Source organism: Perissodus microlepis, chromosome 5 (genome assembly GCF_051167445.1).
Source record: "Perissodus microlepis isolate ML-2025 ecotype Zambia chromosome 5, ASM5116744v1, whole genome shotgun sequence".
In the NCBI taxonomy this organism is placed as follows: Eukaryota; Metazoa; Chordata; class Actinopteri; order Cichliformes; family Cichlidae; genus Perissodus; species Perissodus microlepis.
In genome coordinates this window covers 16,944,231-16,963,561 of record NC_140465.1, presented here as the reverse complement: position 1 = coordinate 16,963,561, position 19,331 = coordinate 16,944,231, and the positions used below count along the sequence as shown (strand labels likewise).

General features: G+C 40.5%; 1 protein-coding gene across 2 annotated transcripts; it reads right to left on the bottom strand.

The window, feature by feature from the left end:
* Positions 1-477: 477 nt before the first annotated feature.
* Positions 478-17,382, bottom strand: LOC146387023 (receptor tyrosine-protein kinase erbB-3-like). 2 transcript variants are annotated; one of them, XR_014800259.1, is made up of 15 exons: positions 16,674-17,382; positions 6,743-6,900; positions 6,193-6,379; positions 5,669-5,794; positions 4,863-4,928; positions 4,510-4,628; positions 4,255-4,396; positions 3,939-4,052; positions 3,723-3,846; positions 3,521-3,594; positions 3,312-3,402; positions 3,168-3,185; positions 2,066-2,277; positions 1,840-1,966; positions 478-549 (listed from the first exon to the last, which is right to left on the bottom strand). XR_014800259.1 is itself a non-coding variant. In XM_084928338.1 (14 exons), exons 1-14 carry the CDS (start codon positions 16,759-16,761, stop codon positions 1,893-1,895), a joined length of 1,593 nt encoding a protein of 530 aa, XP_084784464.1. In that variant the 5' UTR covers positions 16,762-17,382; the 3' UTR covers positions 478-1,892. The 2 variants fall into 2 exon arrangements, 1 of the variants encoding a protein (XP_084784464.1); XM_084928338.1 differs by having other exon boundaries at positions 478-1,966.
* Between the last annotated feature and the right edge of the window lie 1,949 nt (positions 17,383-19,331).

Sequence of the window (19,331 nt, the reverse complement as noted above, 5' to 3'; positions counted from 1 at the left end):
GCGGGTGGATTCCAACGTGGTGACATTACGATCCATCTGCCTCCTCATGTCTCCTACCATCAGCTGAAGTTGTCTGTTGTCCTCCTGCAGTTGCTGCACAATGTTCATGAACTCCTGAGGGATGCTGGATGACACTGGGGTCTGTCCTGCAGCTCCAGTAGAACCAGGAGTCTGGGTGAGGGGCGTCATCTTGGCGTATCCTTCTCTAGTCTGCTGTTGCTCCAATGTAGCAGTTGTGGCAGTGTGTAGCCTTCATACTGAGTCATCCATCCTGGTGGTCGCACAGCCCTCCGTGGACGTGCACCTGCTCTCTGGGGGTCATAATCCATCTTCACTCTGTAATCACCTGATCCGGCTCGAAGGACCAATTTTGTTATGATGATTTCTGATATGAGGTTCAGTTCTACGGTGGTGATCGCAGGGTGTGCACAGGTCAAGTGCCACTATGACCCTCCAGAAAATAACGAGGACAGGGGATGATTGTTCAGCTCTTTAATGGCAGATTTAGCGTGGGTGTGGGTATGTGTGTGTGTGTGTGTGTGTGTGGTTCTACAAACAGAATGGAAAAACAGAACACAAATTACAATCAAATTATAGACAACAATAATCACCATACAACATATTACAGCCACATACTTGTCTTATAGGCCCTACTACTAAGCTGAGATAAAGGAGAACAACAGCTTGATACCTGCAGGCCTGACAACAGGAGATGTATCACTCCTGTAACACCTGTAACATTCAGCAGTCGCTGCACACTAACTACACAAGATTTGCGCTAAACATCGCGAATCTCTCACGTCTCAAAACACTGCCGCCCTTTCCTAAACAACTAAATGCCAGGTTGCCATATCATTTTTTGATTGGTCGACATGGTACATTGTTCGACCAATAGGAAAGGGTGGGGTTTTTTTCTGGTTTTGTTTTCGCTCACAGGCGGAGAGTGCTTTCGAGGTTTTCCTTACAAAACGCTGTTTTTACCGTTTCTTCCTGCAGTAAATATAAACAACGATAGTATTCAGGAAGAAAACCAAACATTACATATATTTTTATCATAAGTCTGGTTTTACGTGGCTTATCAACACAATTTAAAAACTGGTATAAAGTCCACACTTTTCCATCATTTGTGCCGTCTGTCCTGCTCACATCTCTAATGGTTGTACACGTTGTCATTAACGTGGCTTCACTCCACATCAGCCACGTCGCTTTGCTACCGGTGTCGGCACATAAGGACGCTGTCATAGCCTGTCAATGACGTTGATTAGCTGCGTATATACAAATGTGAATCGCATTATTGGCTGGACTATGGGATAAGGTGGCATCGTTCTAATCCCATACGGGAGCAGCCAGTCACTTACTGACTAACACTGCAAAACAAAAATTGTTAACGTTTTAATTTTAATTTCAATTCAGGTTAGATTTTTTTTTTTGTGCGCAACGCAGATTTTCTGTGCGCAGAGACCGCGCGCGCGCATTTTAGAGGGAACGTTGCTTATAACACACTAGAATTGGGCGGCAATGCATTTGAATCAGTTATTCAATTTGTCTCCCCGGCTGATTTGTGCACAGAGAGCATGGTGGATACGATTAAGCATGTACTTTATCTGTATTTGCACATAATCTATTTGCAATGTGGCACTTCAAACAGGGTGCGAGTATTTGTGCTTTAAAATGTAAATTCTTTTTGAAACTATCAGAAAATATAAATTCTCTAAATCACTGCTTGTTTCTTTAATACCACTCCTCCTTGTCATTCACTCTCTAACAACCTGCATACATGTTACACCGTTAAAGCTTTATATTAATAATCGCTTTATACGTCATTTTGTGAATACTGACCCAGTTAAGAACATGCAGTCTGGTACACAGGTTCCTCCCCTGCTGTATTTCTTTCAGCTGACACACTGGTCTGGGCCTGGACCCCAGCAGCCATCAGAGGAGCACAGCGGGTGACACACATGCTTCTCTTTAACCAAGGACGCAACCAAAACAGAAACGATGTTATGAGCAGAGCCATTGTTCACAATCACGTCTTGCAAGTTTTAAATGGTCCGCCCCCACTCACCACATTCACCCTTCTTTTGGTTGTTGGCGATGGCTAAGAGCTTTGAACGTTTCTGTGGACGGGAGCCTAAAAGCCGTGTCCAGTTGACAGTATCATGATAGCAGAGATTCTTGTTTCCTTTAATGTACACGGCACCATCATTTATGTTTTGCAGCGAGCGCAACCCCAACGAGGTCAGAGAATTGATCTTAACCACCAGGAGTGCATAGCTCCTGTAGAACAGCAGGAAGTAAATAAAGGTCAGAAAGTGGATGAAAATGTTCCAATTTTGTTTAAATTACCACAAAATCAAAGTGAATATTGAAAGCCATATTTCTTTTAGGTTTAGCAGTTTTCAAGAACATGATTTCAGACATTATTTTTCAAGGTTTACAAACATAATTAAGCATGCACTTTAGCTGTATTTGCACAAAATCCAGCAGTGTGGTACTTTGTGTTTCTTGTTGTTCTTACTGATTACATTTAATGATGTAATATAATCTTTCACAGTGTGTTTTCTTTGAGAAGTTTGTCACCATCTATTCATTTTGATACCTTTTAGACAAAATATGAATTCAGTGATTCGGTGTCTGAATGTCATGTTTTTCAAATTGCATAACCCATGTACTTACAAAGACAAACGGCCAACAAACATATTCATGTTTAATCTTCAGTATTTTCATGCATCATGTAGTATGTAGTATGGAAATACTACAACAAAACTGATACTGCGGTATCAATTTTGTAGAATCTACTTTGGTAAATTCTTTAGTTATATGTGAACTCATTAAAGCTGAGAAGGCGGTTTGTTTTTAATGCTTTAGTGCTTTTGGTTTCAAACGGGATTTAAACCCAGGTAAAAGTACTCTGATGTACCCCATCTTGCTTTCCTCTCATTTACTGAATCTTGAGACCAGTCTGAAAAGAGCTTTTTCTTTGTCAAATTGATGTCAAAAACATGCTGCCTCTCCCAGCTTTAAAAGGTTGTGCCCACGGCCAGCTTAACCAGACAATCCCAGTGCTGAATTACCCCTGAAAAATACCAACACCACTGATTTGACAGAACATTTGTAGGCTCTAGGAGGAGATAGAGAGATGTGAGCATGTGAAATCTTTACTGTACCTTTTACTAATCACTCCTCTAAACAGGATAACAAGATAGGATAAAAATTAGAAATAACAAAGAAAATAAAAAACAGAATTACTTTTATATTCCAGTAAAGCATAACAATGCAGAAAAGACAAAAACAAAAAAACAGTTTCTCACTTGTAAAGTTTTCTTCCCTGAATTGTTTGGAGGTTGGAGAAGACTGACAGGTCAGACATGCTTGCAGGCCACGACTGGATGTTGAGGAAGTCTGAAAACGGAGAGATTGTTTTTCAGAAGCCTCAACCAGACTGCAAATGGCATTAAATAACATAAAAAGATAAAAGCAGTCTAAAAAAAAAAAGCACAACCCCACAACATACACACACCTGTAATCTCCTCCACCGTGTTGAAGATTTTCAGTTTTTCTGGATCAAGGGGTGGTACGTTGTTGTAGGCATCACTGAGCAAAAATGAAATAAATAAGTAAAAGGAAAAGCATGTTGCAAAAACGTCAAAAAAGTGCAGGTTGATCTAAAGAATATTTTTTTTAAATCTTTGCTGCGTTTTATGAAAGAAAGTTTTTTTTACCCTTCTATTCCCGTCACCAGGAAGTTAAGACTTCCCTGGATCTTAGTGCAGTTTATGAAACTTTCTATGTTGCGAGCATCGACTGTTTCACTGTTTGAATCAGTCCAGCTTGTGCCATGGCAAACTGGGAAAAAAAAGATGAGAAGGAAACAGTTAATAACAGTAAAGCTGTAAGGTATCTGTAGAGAGAGCTTGAGTTCGATCTGCATGAAATACCTTTAGGGCAGAGGCCTTTGCAGGGCTCACATGTTTTCACACCATTTTTCTCCACTTCCATTTTATTAGATGGGCAGTTGCTCACACATGAACTGCCATCCACCACAAAGTTTTCTATTAAAAAAACAGAAAACACATGAGAATAAATGCATAAATGATCGTCAGTGACTGCGTTAAACCTTCAGTAAACACCGTGAAGAAAGCTGAACAGCGCAGTCATAACAATGAATAAAAATATATAAAAACAGCACTCTTACAGGAAGAAACTATGTATAAATTCTGAGTTTATGTGAATATTGTCATGTGTGGGACTCACTGGGGCATTGGGTCACACAAATAGAGCCGTACTGGTACTTGGCATTGGGGTTGGGCTCCATTCTATATGTAAGCTTGTTGTAGATCACAGTTTGTGGGCACTGAGGCACGCAGGAGCCAGAGTTGTTGAAGTTCCTGCAGGCCTGCAAAATGCAATATATAACACAGGAACATTGTTTTCTTTACATCTGCGTTTTCTGTACTGCAACATGTGAAAATATCTTATCATTAAAGCCTGTGGAAGACTTGGACTCACAAAGCAGTCTGTATCCTTGGGCCCAGTGCAACCTCCAGCACACTCAACGTGGCAGCACTCGCTCGGGTTTCTACCAAAGCAGCGGCCACTACACTGAGGGGCGCACACGGTCTTTGTCACTGTAAGAGAGTCGACGCTTGTAAAAACCTGGCGTGAAACTAAAACTGTACCGTAGATGCATATTAAACTTTTAACTTTGAAGTTACGTATATTATTAACAATGTGCAATACAAGATGTAAATGAACAACTCTGGCAGCCATGACTCATATGTGAGACATCTCAAAGGCATCACAAGGTAACCAGTGCGTGGAAAATCAAGATATTAAAGATAAAGGTGCTTGATATCACTCACAGATCTGGCATGTGTCATTTCCTGGACCCCAGCATGGCACGTCTCCACAGGCTTTGTGACAAGGCTCTGAGATAAAAAAAAAAACAAAAAAAACCTCTTATTAGTTTCCGCATTTTAATACAAAACCAGAACAAAAGTCTTAAATTAAAGGAAAAGTTCAGATTTTGTTCTTTGTTTTAAATCCAAAGTTCAGCAGAAGAAAAAAATGAAACCTCACAAGTTACAAGATGCAACTTGCAGCGCTGAAAAATGAAGCCTGCAGTTCCTCTAATGGCCAGTTGAGGGTGAATCCAAGTGCGAGTTAACCCCAATAAGACGTTCAAATTAAAATGTTTCGCCAGCGTAAACATGTTTACAGACTTAAACAAAAAATGGTTTCTGTCTTTAGAACTAATTTGGCCTTTTGTGCTTATTTTTTTAAATGACTCACGTGTTTAAATTGTTTTAAGGCTTTGAAGTTTGAGACCAGGGGCTTCTAGACCACCACGTGTCTGCTAGGTGTCACCTCAGATGGTCCACTTGTTTGTCGGGTTTGCAACTTTTAGGGATTTTTTTGGGTGTTTTCTGTGTGGTTAATTGCATCATTTTGTGGAGTGAAATTCTACTATTTTATTTGTATGTTAGTACAATTAGCAGGTATTTGTGTCTGGGTAATGCAATGCATCAGTCTATGGATGCACATTAACATTAAGCTTGCTAGTATTAGCTTAAGATTCCAACCTGTGGGCTCAAACGGATTCACTTCTGGCTCCTAAAAACAAGACACAGATATATCTATGTGTGTAGTTACAACCCAGTGCACTCACTTTCAGGCCCATTGTCCTCTATCACAATTTGGGCTGTTCCATCCTTCACTATGTCCAGCCAGTTCACCTGCGGGGCGTAGCTCAGATACTTATTCTGGATGATCTTCACTCCTCCCCTGAGGATCTCTGTAGAAGGTACACATAGGTGTAAATGGGGCAGTACAATTAGGAAAGCAAGCCAGAACAGGCCTGTGACTCATCCTAACAAACTCTGCCATTCTCTGTTTACTACACAGCAAACGTATCATGTGCTGGAGCTCATGTTACACTGGCAGTTGAGCGGTTGAGCACATGGTACATTCCAGGGACTTCATATCACTCCTACACACAAGCACACACACGGGCACAAACACACACACTGCTGCGTTTCAACAACCGGTATTCTAAAGGTGTGGCTGAACTGTGTAGGTGTGGGAGCTCCAACAGTAAGAGTGCCACATCCAACTTGACCTCTTATCTGCTCCAATCCAGCCTCCCACATGTTAAAGACACTCTATACATCAAATGAGTGACTCTCTGTGTACCTGTGAGGTGAGTCAGGCCCAGTTCTTGAAGGCCATGCTCCCCATCCCTCTGATAGTTGACCATGACAGCCAAGGCATACTGGTCCTCATACAGTGTGCTGCCTCTGATGATGCGCAGGTGGTGCAGTGGGAGGCGGCTGAACTCATTGATAGCAAAAAGGATGTACCCTGTCACCTCCTTGATAGACTGTGAGGCAAAAGAAAAGAACAAGGAAGAGAAAAATGCAGTTTGTCAATTCTTCTGCTCAATCAAATTGTTATCAGAGTCACAAATCAGCAGGGGCGTATTTGCTTACTGAGTTAGTCACTGTGACTCCAGTGGCATGACTAGCACAAAAGGAGGGGGGGCATAAATGAGCTCATTCTGGATTTGAGACAAAATCCATTACAGAGAGCAATCAAACACAACATGTTTTGACTTTCTCTGTTCACCTGGGCGAATGAAAATGGTTGATTCACATCCTTACTCATCTTGTCAGTGACACATTTGCAGTGAAAGCGGTAGTCAAACTCTCTCTTGGTTTGTTGTTCGTAATGTTTGCAACCTCACCTCCAGAAAGCTGAAGTCTCTGGTGTGGCCCATCATGGTGATCTCGAGGTTGCCCATCACAATGTCGCAGTTATTGTACCTCGTCTTCATCAAGTTGTACTGGATCTCTGAATTTCCAGTCGTGCTCAGAAAGTTCTTGGTGCCGTCACAAACGGTCACTGCGAAAAGCAAAGGTTCTTAGATTTAAAAAAAAAAAAGTGAATTCATTAATCATCTGATTTTTAAAAGGCTATCCACGTCAGTATACAGCGAGCCATTTTCCACAACCTCCAGCACACTGCGTTACCTAGTTTATCATGTTCAGTTTTAACAGTTTAATTAATGAACTAAAAATAAACACTTTCCATTCACGTTAGCATAGCAGAGAGATGTTCTGTCAATTAAAGAAACATTTAGAAATGTGGCTGTTTGTGTGGCTGTGGAGATCACTCTGGGGTGGCTTTGGGCTGTCTCCTCACTGTGTTGGTGTGTTTGACTCTAGCCTATAGGTTTACATAGCTAACTGGTGTGTGTATGTGTCAGAGTTTCAGGTGAAATTGTTCAATACATTACTTTTCTTGGGTAATGACCTCAACACTGGTTACAGTCTACAATCTGTAGACTGTAACCAGCACAGGGTACAATCCCAAAACACTGACTTATGAAACAGTAGTGCCAGCGCTGCGCGCCACTACCTTCAGATAGACCAAACTGGCTCCTATCAGAAAAGAAAGTGGAAGCCTTCAGTTTGACAAACAGACACCACACAGCTACTTGGTTACTTGCATATCTGTATCTATGCATCTGTTCACACCTTTCTGGCTTGATTTTAAAGATCAACTTGCAAGTTTAAGAGCCGTTTTTAAACTATAAAAAAACCCCACAGACAGTAGCGATTTTTGATAAGGGCGACATGGGCGGTTGCCCAGGGCGGCATCGTGCTGGGGGCAGCATCACGGGCATCGGCCAAAAAAAAAAAAAAAAAAAAAAAAAAGAAAAGAAAAGAAAACATCATGCCACCGCATTTTGGGGATGTCATAGGCACCGATCGGTGGGAGTAAGGGCGCCCTCAGTTTGCGAGGTGCGCCTGCTGCTTGCGGCACAGGGAGGAGAGGGGCGGGGCGACGGGGGATTCTCTGGCTGGCTGGAGCGGCATTTAATAACCTGCTCGCAAAATAAAACAAAATAAAAACAAACCAACAAACACGAAAACACTAGACTTTATGATACAGACTTATAATTTGCAAGTGAGCGCGAGAGCCCTCTGTGCGCCTGCTTGCTGCTGTGCTGAAGTCAAAGTAAACTTTATTGTCATCTCCGCTACATACAGTCCAGTATATAGAGAGACGAGACGACGAGGCTCCAGTTGCAGAAGTGCAATTAAACAAACAACAAATATAAAAAGATTAAGAAAATAAATATACACTTTACTTTGATGATTTAAAGTCTCACACAACCCGTCGAAAGGGGAGGGGGGCGGCTGCTTCCAAATAGAGCACATTTCATTCATAATGATGTAAATCCAAGCCCATTATGTATTCATGATTTGAATCCTGGGTTGTGTGAAATCCCAGAAATAAACCCAGACAAAGCAAATCTGTGAACTAAGGTGTAGATTTATTAGGTTATGTTGTTGTGAACCTTGGGTTAGGGGATGGGTGCTCATACTGGAGTGCAAAATTCAAACCAATGGAAGATGGACAAGAAAACTTCTAAGCCATCAGGTGCTCAGTTTAGAAAAAAGAGCAAAGAAGAAGAGGAGAAACGAGCAAAAGATACAGGTAAGCAGATGTGTCATTAGTAGTAATAAGGGGGCATTAGTCCAAGATGGCGGCCAACCAAACCGGTTTGACAACCGGTTTGACCGGTTTCGTGTGTGTGCGCATGCGCGTTCAGGTGTGCTCGGGGGCATGCTAGTTCATGTGTTCATGTTCATGCACTTCTGGCCCCTGTGTTGAATGATCCCATGTTGGGTTTGTGAATTTGACACCTTAAGGTTTTGAAGTTGGGGATACATGCTCCTGGTGAGCACAAGATGTCTGATAACAGCTTGACATCTCAGTTATAAATGGAATTCAAAATGTTTTTGGAAGTATGACTAATGTATAATCTGACTTCTAAGGTATGCACGCCAAGGCCTAGAAGACAAGGGGACAGTTTACTTTGTACTATAAAAACACAAACCTTAATCTTTGATCTTCCAACTTTATCTTTCTGTTCTGGTTTTAGAGTCTCTGTTTATTGAGTCGTACTTTGGGAATCACCCTGTTGTGAGTCAAGGGTATGCTGGGAGAGAATATGGCATTATACAAGCAGAGTGTTTTGGCTGTATCTGTAGATCTAAGAAATACACCTGTTATTGGTTATTAAAAAGAGTTAGCTGTGGTGCAGGTTTAATTTATAATTGTTGCATGAACTGTTAAAGAATTGCAGACAGCTTTATACCGATAGTGCAGGCATTTTTTTTTTTTTACTTAAGTAGAAGTATAGCTGCTAGTGTCAGAAATACTCAAGTAAAAGTTTGATAATGTATGGGCTCAGAAATATGCTCAAAGTAAGAAAGTCAAAGTAGTAACCTAGCTGAATATTGCCCTGTAATAAAATAATATTAGTAGGTGAGACTACAAACTTAGTCTGGTGGTGAACAGGCACAAGAGGGTCAGAGGCACATTTGGCAGCCAGGGTTAGAGTTCAGAGACCCTGAGCCTGGTGGTTGGGCTAGCAACATGGTCTGGTGAAAGAGTCTAACATCCATGCATTACATGGTGTTGCGGCTAATAAAAAACAAAACAAACAAACAAACAAAAAGCCTATAAACTAACCCCCTTGTTTAGAGGTGATTGTCAGTTTGCTGGGTTTTTTAGAGACGCTGAGAGTGAGAGAGATCATGTTCTACATTACTTTAAAAGTGATTTTCAGAGCTGTTGATGTATGAAACACTGTCCATAGAAACATGGATCAACTCTGTTTATGGCATTGAGTGTTAAATTGTGACAGTTTCAATAAAGTCTGCAAAATTCTTGCATTTATACTGGGGAGCAAGGAAAAGTTAGACGTTGGTTGTACTATTGAAAATCAGTTTCATAAAAAACCAATTAAACCGATATGAAGAAGAATGTGTTTGTAAAACTAGCGGTAAAGTACGGGAACTATAAGACAGACTGTTTCTGCTATCAAAACAGTTTGTGTTGTTAATCCTGAATGATTCTTGGTCACAACATTTTACTCCACACACATTTGGAAAATTGCATAGTTTGACAATAAATATCCCAGTAAAGACGCTTCATTTCTTAAGAAATATGCAGAGGGAGTGATCTTTATCAAAAGTAGAAGTTATATCTTTAGCTAAACCGTTGTACACAAGAGCTTTAAAAATCTATAGTGTGTGAGGTTGTGTAAGTAAGGGGTGGCTTGCCCTTCTCGCCCACGTGTGACAAACCATCTGTTGGATCATGGATTTGATGCCTCAGCATTGTGAAAGTGGGGAAACATACTCCTGGTTGAGCATAAGATTTCTGCTTACAACTTAGAATCTCAGTTCTAAATGAAATTAAAAATGTTTTTGTAAGTATGGCTAATGTATACTTTGACTTCTAAGGCATTCACACACACACACACACACACACACACACACGCGCACACAAACAACATAAATACAGAGAAGAAGAGGGTGTAGTTTATTACGCATCATAAAAGCAATCACTAATCTTCCAACTATATCTTTCTGTTCTGAGTTTAGAGTCCTTGTTTGTTTACTGAGTCGTACTTCGGGAGTCATACTGTTGTGATACTGGGAGAAAGGGGTAAGGTGTGAGAGGCAAAACCATCACACACAAAACTTCAAAGATCTAAAGAGTGTGTGAGACTGCTAGCTGTGTCGTTCAGCAATAAACTTATCTACAGTGTATTAGTAAAGAGTGACTTGTACTTCTGTCCCATTAAACAATGGTTTAAGAAATTTCACTGCAAACTATAAAAGGAATCTGGGTTTAAATAGAACATAGCAGTGTTGGATTAAGTGTAAGAAACGCTAGTATAAGGTGTCTATGGAACAAATCTCCTTCAACATTGTCAATGACCACAGTGGATGACTACAGGCATTTCTTTCAGTCAACTGATTGTGTTTAGGGAAAAAGCAGCTAAATACACTGAGATTGCTCCACATAGTTAGTGAGCTGTGGGTTTTGTCAAACTTGGAGTGAACAAAAGCAGAAAAACAGTAAACGATTCGGATATTTGAAATTCTGGTTTATTTCATGAATACAATGAAACATTTTACAGTTTACAGAGCAAAGCACAACATGATAAATGGATACACATAACACAGACAGTGAGAAGTAAAAACTCATCGTCTTACCAGATGTTATATTCTGTAAACTTAAAATAAACCCCTGAAATTAGAGTTTAGTGTTTTAAGTCTTCTATTAAAAAACATGAGTCAACACTTCTTTCTCTGGTAGCATTGCTGAAGTGACACTTTAACGATGCTTAAATTCGCAGTTGTTATGATGATAAAACATGTTCTCTCGTTAGCAGATGTCTGCACTGTCACTTGTCATGAAAATGTCCAGAGCCAGGGTTCAAGCTTCCTCTTCAATTACCACTGATCATTATTAGAGCCCGCAAAAGATTTTTCACATTATCCCCATAAACAACATGCTTTTATAGAAATCATTGTTTCACAAAGATTTAGATTCTTGTTTCACAATGTGCATGAACTTAAAATCTTTAGAGTTTCATACTTATAAAGTATAGAAAAGAATACATTTATTCCAATGTATGAAATACACTTCTTGTAAAACAAAAAAAGTTGATTCGAAATGCATAAAAAAAAAATAGCTCCAGCCATCACCTTTCTCCTGTACACACACACACACACACACACACACACACACACACACACACACACACACACTCGCATAGTAGCACACGCAGCATTGCACACACGCACACACACACACACACACACACACACAGGGAGGGAGAGAGAGAGATCATTAATACAAATGATTGCAGCAGCTTTTGGATTTTCACTCTTTGTTGGAATTAATATGAACAGCCACATAAAATTCATTCCAATTTTTTGCCTTTGCTTCAATGAAGATGTGTCTTTAAATCTACGATACCTTTCCTGTTCAGAAAGTTTGCTGACATAGTAAAGAAGTGGCTAGGGAACTCAGTAATTATGAGTAGCCACAGCTTAGGGACACTTTCTCAAATAAAGAGGATTTCATCATCTGCGGTTGGTGAAAAAAGTGCCACATTAAAAACAAATCAGCAGATCCACAAAGTATGGATACAGACTCTTTTCAACTATAGAGGTAGATGTACGCTTCATGTACTTATCAACATACATTTCAAAGGCTTGCATTAGAGTGCATTGGTGCACACTTGGGCATCTTTTATTTAACATGGTTATACCACTGTGAATTTTGCTATATAAATATACTCAAGAGTCTATCATATGTTTGACATCCAGCAAAAAATTCAAAAAAATATATTTTTAAATCAGTAACTTAGCAAATGAAATGTTTTTTGGACAACAAATGAGTCACGTTTTAAAAACAGTTTGAATAATCTGCGCTGCCAGACAGACATTTATGAAGCGCTGGCTATAACACACATGCTTACCGTGTGAAAGGACCGCGGATGTCTTGGAGCAGAGAACCTCGTTGTATTGTCGCTTTTCTCTTATGCATAAGCAACGCTGGCTGGTCATAAACGCTCTGTGTGGGTAGAAAATGGTCTGCACCGGCGCTGGTCCTGACGCGAAATGGCAAGGGTCTCACGCTCTCAGGAACGCTTCATATAGGACCGGGTGCTTCCAAAACAATAGATGGGGATAGCTCAGTAGGTAGAGTGGTGGCCCCATGATCGGAAGGTCGGGGGTTCGACTCCACTGAACGGCTACCCTGAGGTACCCCTGAGCAAGGTACCGTCCCTACACACTGGGCCGCTGCATTGGTGGCTGCCCACTGGGTGAATGGGTTAAATGCAGAGGAACTATTTCCCTATGGGGACTAACACACACACTTCACTTCACTTTACTTTACTTTACAGGGTATCACCTTGCTGTGCAAGTTTAAAACAATGAGGGTGGGGGCACGCAGTTGCTGAGATCCGGTGTAAATGGCCAAGATAGGCTTAAGGGACCGCTGTTGCTGGCTACTTCAGAAACTGGTACATCTGCGGGGCTTTTACCTTGTCGAGGAATTACAAAAAGAGCCGACCACTTTAAACAATAGGTTGGGTCCCGGCCTTGCTCGACTGGTACACCTGCCGGCTTTTACCTTTTCCTAAGGAATCCCAACAATTAAATGATACCCGCGGTGGGCTTTTGTAATCCTGAACAAATTCAAACAATTAGCCAGCTGTTGAAAAGACGGAGCCGGTCTGGGCGACTGGTTTTAGAAGTATCACTGCAGCGTTTATTTTCTAAAGAGCTGAATGTTATTTGCGACCATCTGTTGTGTTAAAAACTACTCTGAAACCACGAAACCCCTTACAGAAGAAATGCCCGTTTGATCCGTTTTTAAATAAATAATATGCTTGCATCGCTGCAAGGTGTGACATCCAAATCACAAAATGAGTGTGATTAAAACACGATTAGTTTGAAAAGAGCGATACTGGTTGCTTTGGGGGGAAAGGTGACATCGTGTGCAACGTGTTTTAGAAGTAGCCCAATAGCATTTCTTTTCTAAAGGACTGAATGTTATTTGTGACCATTTACTGTGTCAAAAACTAGCTGGCTTTGTCTCACTCTTAGTTCAACATTCCGAAATCCCGATTTTTAAATAAAATGATCGCATCAACCCTGGAAAGAAACCCTAGTAGATGCGTAAAAACTAGTTAAATTAAAACTAGTGGTTTGATTATATGAAACGCTTGTGAACAAGCTGACATTACCCATTCAGAAGAAATTCCCACTTGTGCCGTTTTTAAAATAAAATGCATGCATGCTGCATGAGGAGACATCAGAATTATAAAATTAGTTTGATTAAGACACAATTAGTTTGAAAGAGTTATACTGCCTGCTTATAGCATTTATTTTCTAAAGGACTGAATGTTATTTGTGACCATTTACTGTGTCAAAAAGTAGCTGGCTTTGTCTCCCTCTTAGTTCAACATTCCAAAATCCCGATTTTTAAATAAAATGATCGCATCAACCCTGGAAAGAAACCCCAGTAGATGCGTTAAAAACTAGTTAAATTAAAACTAGGGGTTTGATTAAATGAAACGCTTGTGAACATGCTGACATTACCCATTCAGAAGAAATTCCCATTTGTGCCGTTTTTAAAATAAAATGCTTGCATCACTGCAAGCTGAGATATTGTCAGAATCACAAAATTAGTGTGACTAAAACACTATTACCAACACTTTTGACTAGATGTAAATAAAAAGCACCCCCTCTTTGTTAAGGTGCACTGTGAACCAAAACAGCTTCCACTCCGCCCGCAAAACAAAGAATTGCTTTTAAGAACACGTATGTCTGCATAACTGAATGTTGAGATACACCTAAGTGATAAAAATAGTTTAATTAAAAAATCCTATGGTTTGATTAAATTAAAGCCCAGTTAAAAACACATAAACTCATATAACCCCTCTGACGCCCTGTGTGTTTCCACACATGAACTAGCATGCCCCCAGCACACCTGAACGCGCATGCGCACACACACGAAACCGGTCAAACCGGTTGTCAAACCGGTTTGGTTGGCCGCCATCTTGGACTAATGCCCCCTTATTACTACTGTCATTGGATAATGGCAGGTCATCCTGAAACAATCAGAATCAGAACACTTTATTAATCCCTAAGGACATTATGTGGGTTACAGTTGGTCCAAGAAGAAATTGTAAAAATAGTAACAGTAACAGACTAAACTCCAAACAATAATGATGTTACAGATTTTACACATCTAAGAAATAGCACTAATATATACAGACATAGCTGGACTGGCCATCGGCCCACCGGTGGTGATTTTTTGTTTTTATGGGCCAATGATTTTTTATTTATTTATTTATTTTTATAACAGTATAAACAATGAAAGGTGATGGATTGGCCAGATGCTGTCAGATGTGTAAAAACAACTCAGTTGTTTGGTGGTGGCTATGGCGGAGCTGCCACAAGAGGCCAGGTGGATGAGGGAAAGGTGAGGCAGGAGGAGAAGACACCCGAGGCGGCTGCCGGTCCGAGTGTCAGGTGAACTGAACTTCAGGTAAGAAGTTATGACCTGCAGTCTATCTGGGTCAGATATAAACCAAGTTTAGGTGGAGTTTATTTTCGTTGTGCTGACTTTTTACCGTCAGTTACAATAACTTGTACTGCGTACTAGCTAGCATGACGGAGTTTCTACAGCTGGGTGGGTGCTATGTTACTGATAGTGAACTTTATTTTATTCATAAGGTTAGTTAGTAGAGTTGCCAACCGTCCCCTAAAAACCTGAATTGTCCCGTATTCAGAGAAAATATTACGCGTTTCGTATTGAGGTGAAAAGGAACACAGTTTGTCCCGTACTTCAGCTGGAATGGAAAAAGACAAAAAGTTGGAGTTTTTCTCTGTCTTTATGCTGTCAGCTGTCTCTTCTTCTCTCATTCAATCGTGAAACTGATCAATGATCAGCTGATTGGCTTTTCTCTCTTGCGTATTTATCGCCCACTTTGCGCCAGAAAGAGGAAACTAGCGGTTGTCGTGCTAAACAACAGCAGCACGTTTAAGCTTGATCAGCTGTTGTTAGAATTTATTTAATATTAATTTCTAGTATCAGCTGATGTTTGCTGGAGCCACAGCTGTAAAAGCTGCTGGTCATTATGTCGGTTTGGTTATCTGGTGAGAGGGAAACATGAAGATGAAACCAGGAGATGTCCTTACTGAATCATCAGAGCTGAACAGGTGATGGAGAAACAGGTTTACCTTTTAGGTGACATGGATGAGTTGAAGGGAAGTTATGAACTGTTTCTGAGAGACAAATAACACCAGGATCCTTTCTGTGTAGCTGACAGCTGGTAACTGTGCAGGGGCGGGTCTAGCAAAGTTTTGCCAGGGGGGCAGGTGGGGCATTAACAGGGAGAGGGGGGCACAAAGAAATACTTTTCTTTCTTATTCTCATTTAAAATATCTAGCTTTTATTAAATAATTATCTGAATCTTACAACCAAAGTTTTTATCTGATGTACAACGTATAGAAATCATACATAGACCAATAAGACAGCGTACATCACTGTCACAACAGCGTTTGTTTTCATTCAAAGGCTTAATGTTTTTTCGTATAATACCTGGTGGGCCGGTCTCTAGTCAAAATGCCCCGGCCGATTTTTTGTCCCAGTCCAGCCCCGTATACAGATCACTCAGTTATAAATATCAAGGATTAACATTGGTGATTATAAATAAATATAAAAAAAATGACAAGAATATTACAGAGTAAAAAAGAGCGTGTTTAAAAATGTAAAAAAAAAAAATGTGTAACTATTGCAGTGTTTACAGTGTATTAGATGGAGGAATTGTACAGGGAGATGGCCACGGGCAGGAATGATTTCCTGTGTTGTTCAGTGGTGCTTTTTGGTACTCTCAGTCTCTCACTGAACGTGCTCCTGTGAGTAGCCAGGACGTCATGGAATGGGTGGGAGGTATTATCCATATCTTGGACAACATCTGCCTCTCAGACACCACCCTAACAGAGTCCAGCTCCATCCCCACAACATTACTGGCCTTGTGGATCAGTTTATTTAGTCTGTTGGTATCTGTGACCCTCAACCTGCTGCCCCCAGCATGCAACAACATAGAGGATAGCACTGACCACAACAGGGATACAACAAGATAACATTAATTAGTGTGGGGGGGGAGTGTTCGCCCAGGGCTCCAAACAGCCTAGAACCGCCACTGTATTCATCGTTCCTCTCCCAGGGTAATGATAAAAATAAACGTGTGTGAATATGTGTGTGCGGGTGTTTATGCCCACCTCCTTGAGTCTGAGCGCAGCAGAGCTGGAGTACACACGGCAGCAGGACGTAGAGCACCTGCTGCACCTTCTTCACAAGGACCTTCATTCTTATTCAAATCTCCAGGCTGGCGTCGAATCAAATAAACATCACCATCGTATTTATAGAGAAGAAATGTGTCCTTGAATCTTCCCAAATCCCCTCGTTGCTTCCGAGTCTGACCATTTAGACCACCACTCGGCTGTCGTTTTCTTAATCCTCTGCTTCACCTTGTTCTAGTCTTCACGAACAGAAGGAGTACATCCAGTTAGAAAAACAAAACCAAACAAAACCTGTTTGTGTTTTCGCTACATTTGTCACAATCTTACTAGTCGACCGGTCGGGTTTGTGTGGAGAAGAGTCACTACATCGCGGTGATTGGAGCGCACCGCGGAGCCAATCAGTAGCGGGAGCGGCTTCACGCGCAACAAACAATAGCATAAAAGAAAGCCAGTAGAAACATCGAAAACAACTTGAAAAATGCGTTCATACCTTTGCTCCTATGTCCAGTTGGAAACCGTGTTAAAAACGCGTGTTGCCTTCAGAAAACAGTTTCCCTCTCTGTACGTGAGGCCGATTGATCCACAGTTCTGTTGTCTACAGTTCAGTAATAATAATAATATTGGTGTGAATTAAAAATGACAATAAAATAGCAACAAAAGTGTGCCACAATAGTAACACAAAGAGTAAGATATTATATCAGTAAAAACAACACCTTCCACCTCTTATGTGGGAGGATGATATTGCAAAGCTGTGCCATGCATCTCTGCCACGTGAGTGCATTAAAAACTGCTTTTTGCATGGCTGCACTGGTTCTGGGCCATTTTCTTCCTGCTGTTTGTCAACATGTGATGAAAATTTCATGAAGACAACGTTTTTTGTTGATGGTGTGTGCGTGTATCTGTTATCATAATTTGTGAAATGATTAAATGTAGCTAGATTTTGAGTGGGTAAATTCCCCAAACATTATTCAGGCAAACAAGTCTGTGTTGTTGTTTTTATCATTCGTTAAATCATGTAAAATTCAGCCCTTATTTATCAGTCTTGTTTTCTTGTGCGTGTAAATAGCTTTATTATTAAAGTCAGCGCATGCAAGTCACTCCCTCCCATTATTGTCCTTTGCTGCAGAAAACAACAACAAAAACTTATAATCTCTTCAGTTTTTTTCTCTGCTTCTTTGCACGTTCCACATATGATCTGATGGCATGTTTCTTACATCTATTTTCTTGATAACAGGACTTTGACCTCCTCAAAGTCTGAAAATGTACGATTGCTTTTTTTTTTTTATTGCTGCATCATATCATTGCTCCTGTGTGATTTTACAGTTGTACTTGGGACTCCTTGCAAAGTTTGTTATTTGCTTGTATAACAAAGGCAGTTCTTGAACAGTTTCAGTACAGGAGAGTAAGTCAAACTGCACGTTTAAACCAAACTAATGTGAGATTTTGTAACAAAAAACATATCTGTTGTCATCTTGTTTATCATCACGCAAACACCGTGTACCAGTTACAGTGGATGAGCGAGCTGAACAGCTCTGTGGAAACTGGCTCTGCCTGAACCTCCAGTTCATGTCACGCACACACGGCCATACAAAATAACTTCAGTGGAAAACAAAGACTGACACACTGATTGCATAAATCTGATTGATGCAAGTTTGTTTTTTCTTCATATGCATAACCTCTCTCTCTCCCCCTGCCTAAAGGTAAGAAGGAAACTCAAAAACAAATGGTTAATGTTTTACCAATGACAGGAATCATTATCAAAAGCATTTCCTTCATTTTTCTCCTCACAGAAGCTGCCTGCTTAGGAACAGAAGTTCAGAGAAACATTAAACGACTTTAACATCTTTAATGGAACCTGATGCTCAAATTAACACTCTACTCTCAGGCTGTTTTACCAAAGAAAAACCTCACAGAAAACTACTGAAGTGTAACTGAAGTATGTTGGTGCTTCAGGGTAAAGCTGAGAGTAGTGAAAGTAAATGGACTCGTTTTGCACCTGATGCAAACCATGAAAAGGTGCATTAAACTGTTTTGTACACACCACTAAAATGTTCAGCTCCTAAATATGCACTTTTTCCATATGTCAATATTTGTCTTTATCTTCCTTTTGCTAAACTGTCAAATTCAATGAAACCTAGTCTGTTAAATGTGTAAATCTCTTTACTCCCTCATGTGTCATGTGAAAAAGAAAGGCTTCCCCGGACTCTTCTGTCAGAAATAGGAGCGATCAGACACTCTTGATTATTGGCCAGTGTGATCACATCTTGTAAAAGCAGGAGGTTTGGCAGCAAATTCAACCCAAGGTCAGACTGTGCAATGTTCAGACAAGTCAAGTTGAGTCAGTTTATTTATAAGCACATTTAAAACCAACATAGGTTGACCAAAGTGCTGTAAACCTATACGGAATAAACTAGAGCAGGAAAATACAGAAAAATAGAAGAACAAGAAATACAACAAAAAGAAAAGTGTCAAAACGCAGTCACATTTAAATGGTCTCCTCCTGTGCTTTACTCTGCTTCCTTGATCAGCTGACCTTAAAGATCTATTCAGGAATATGCATAGTTAAAAGTTCAGAAAGGTACGAGGGTGCAAGGAACCCAAGAGCCACGTCTCAAACTCAGTTTGGCAAAAACCACA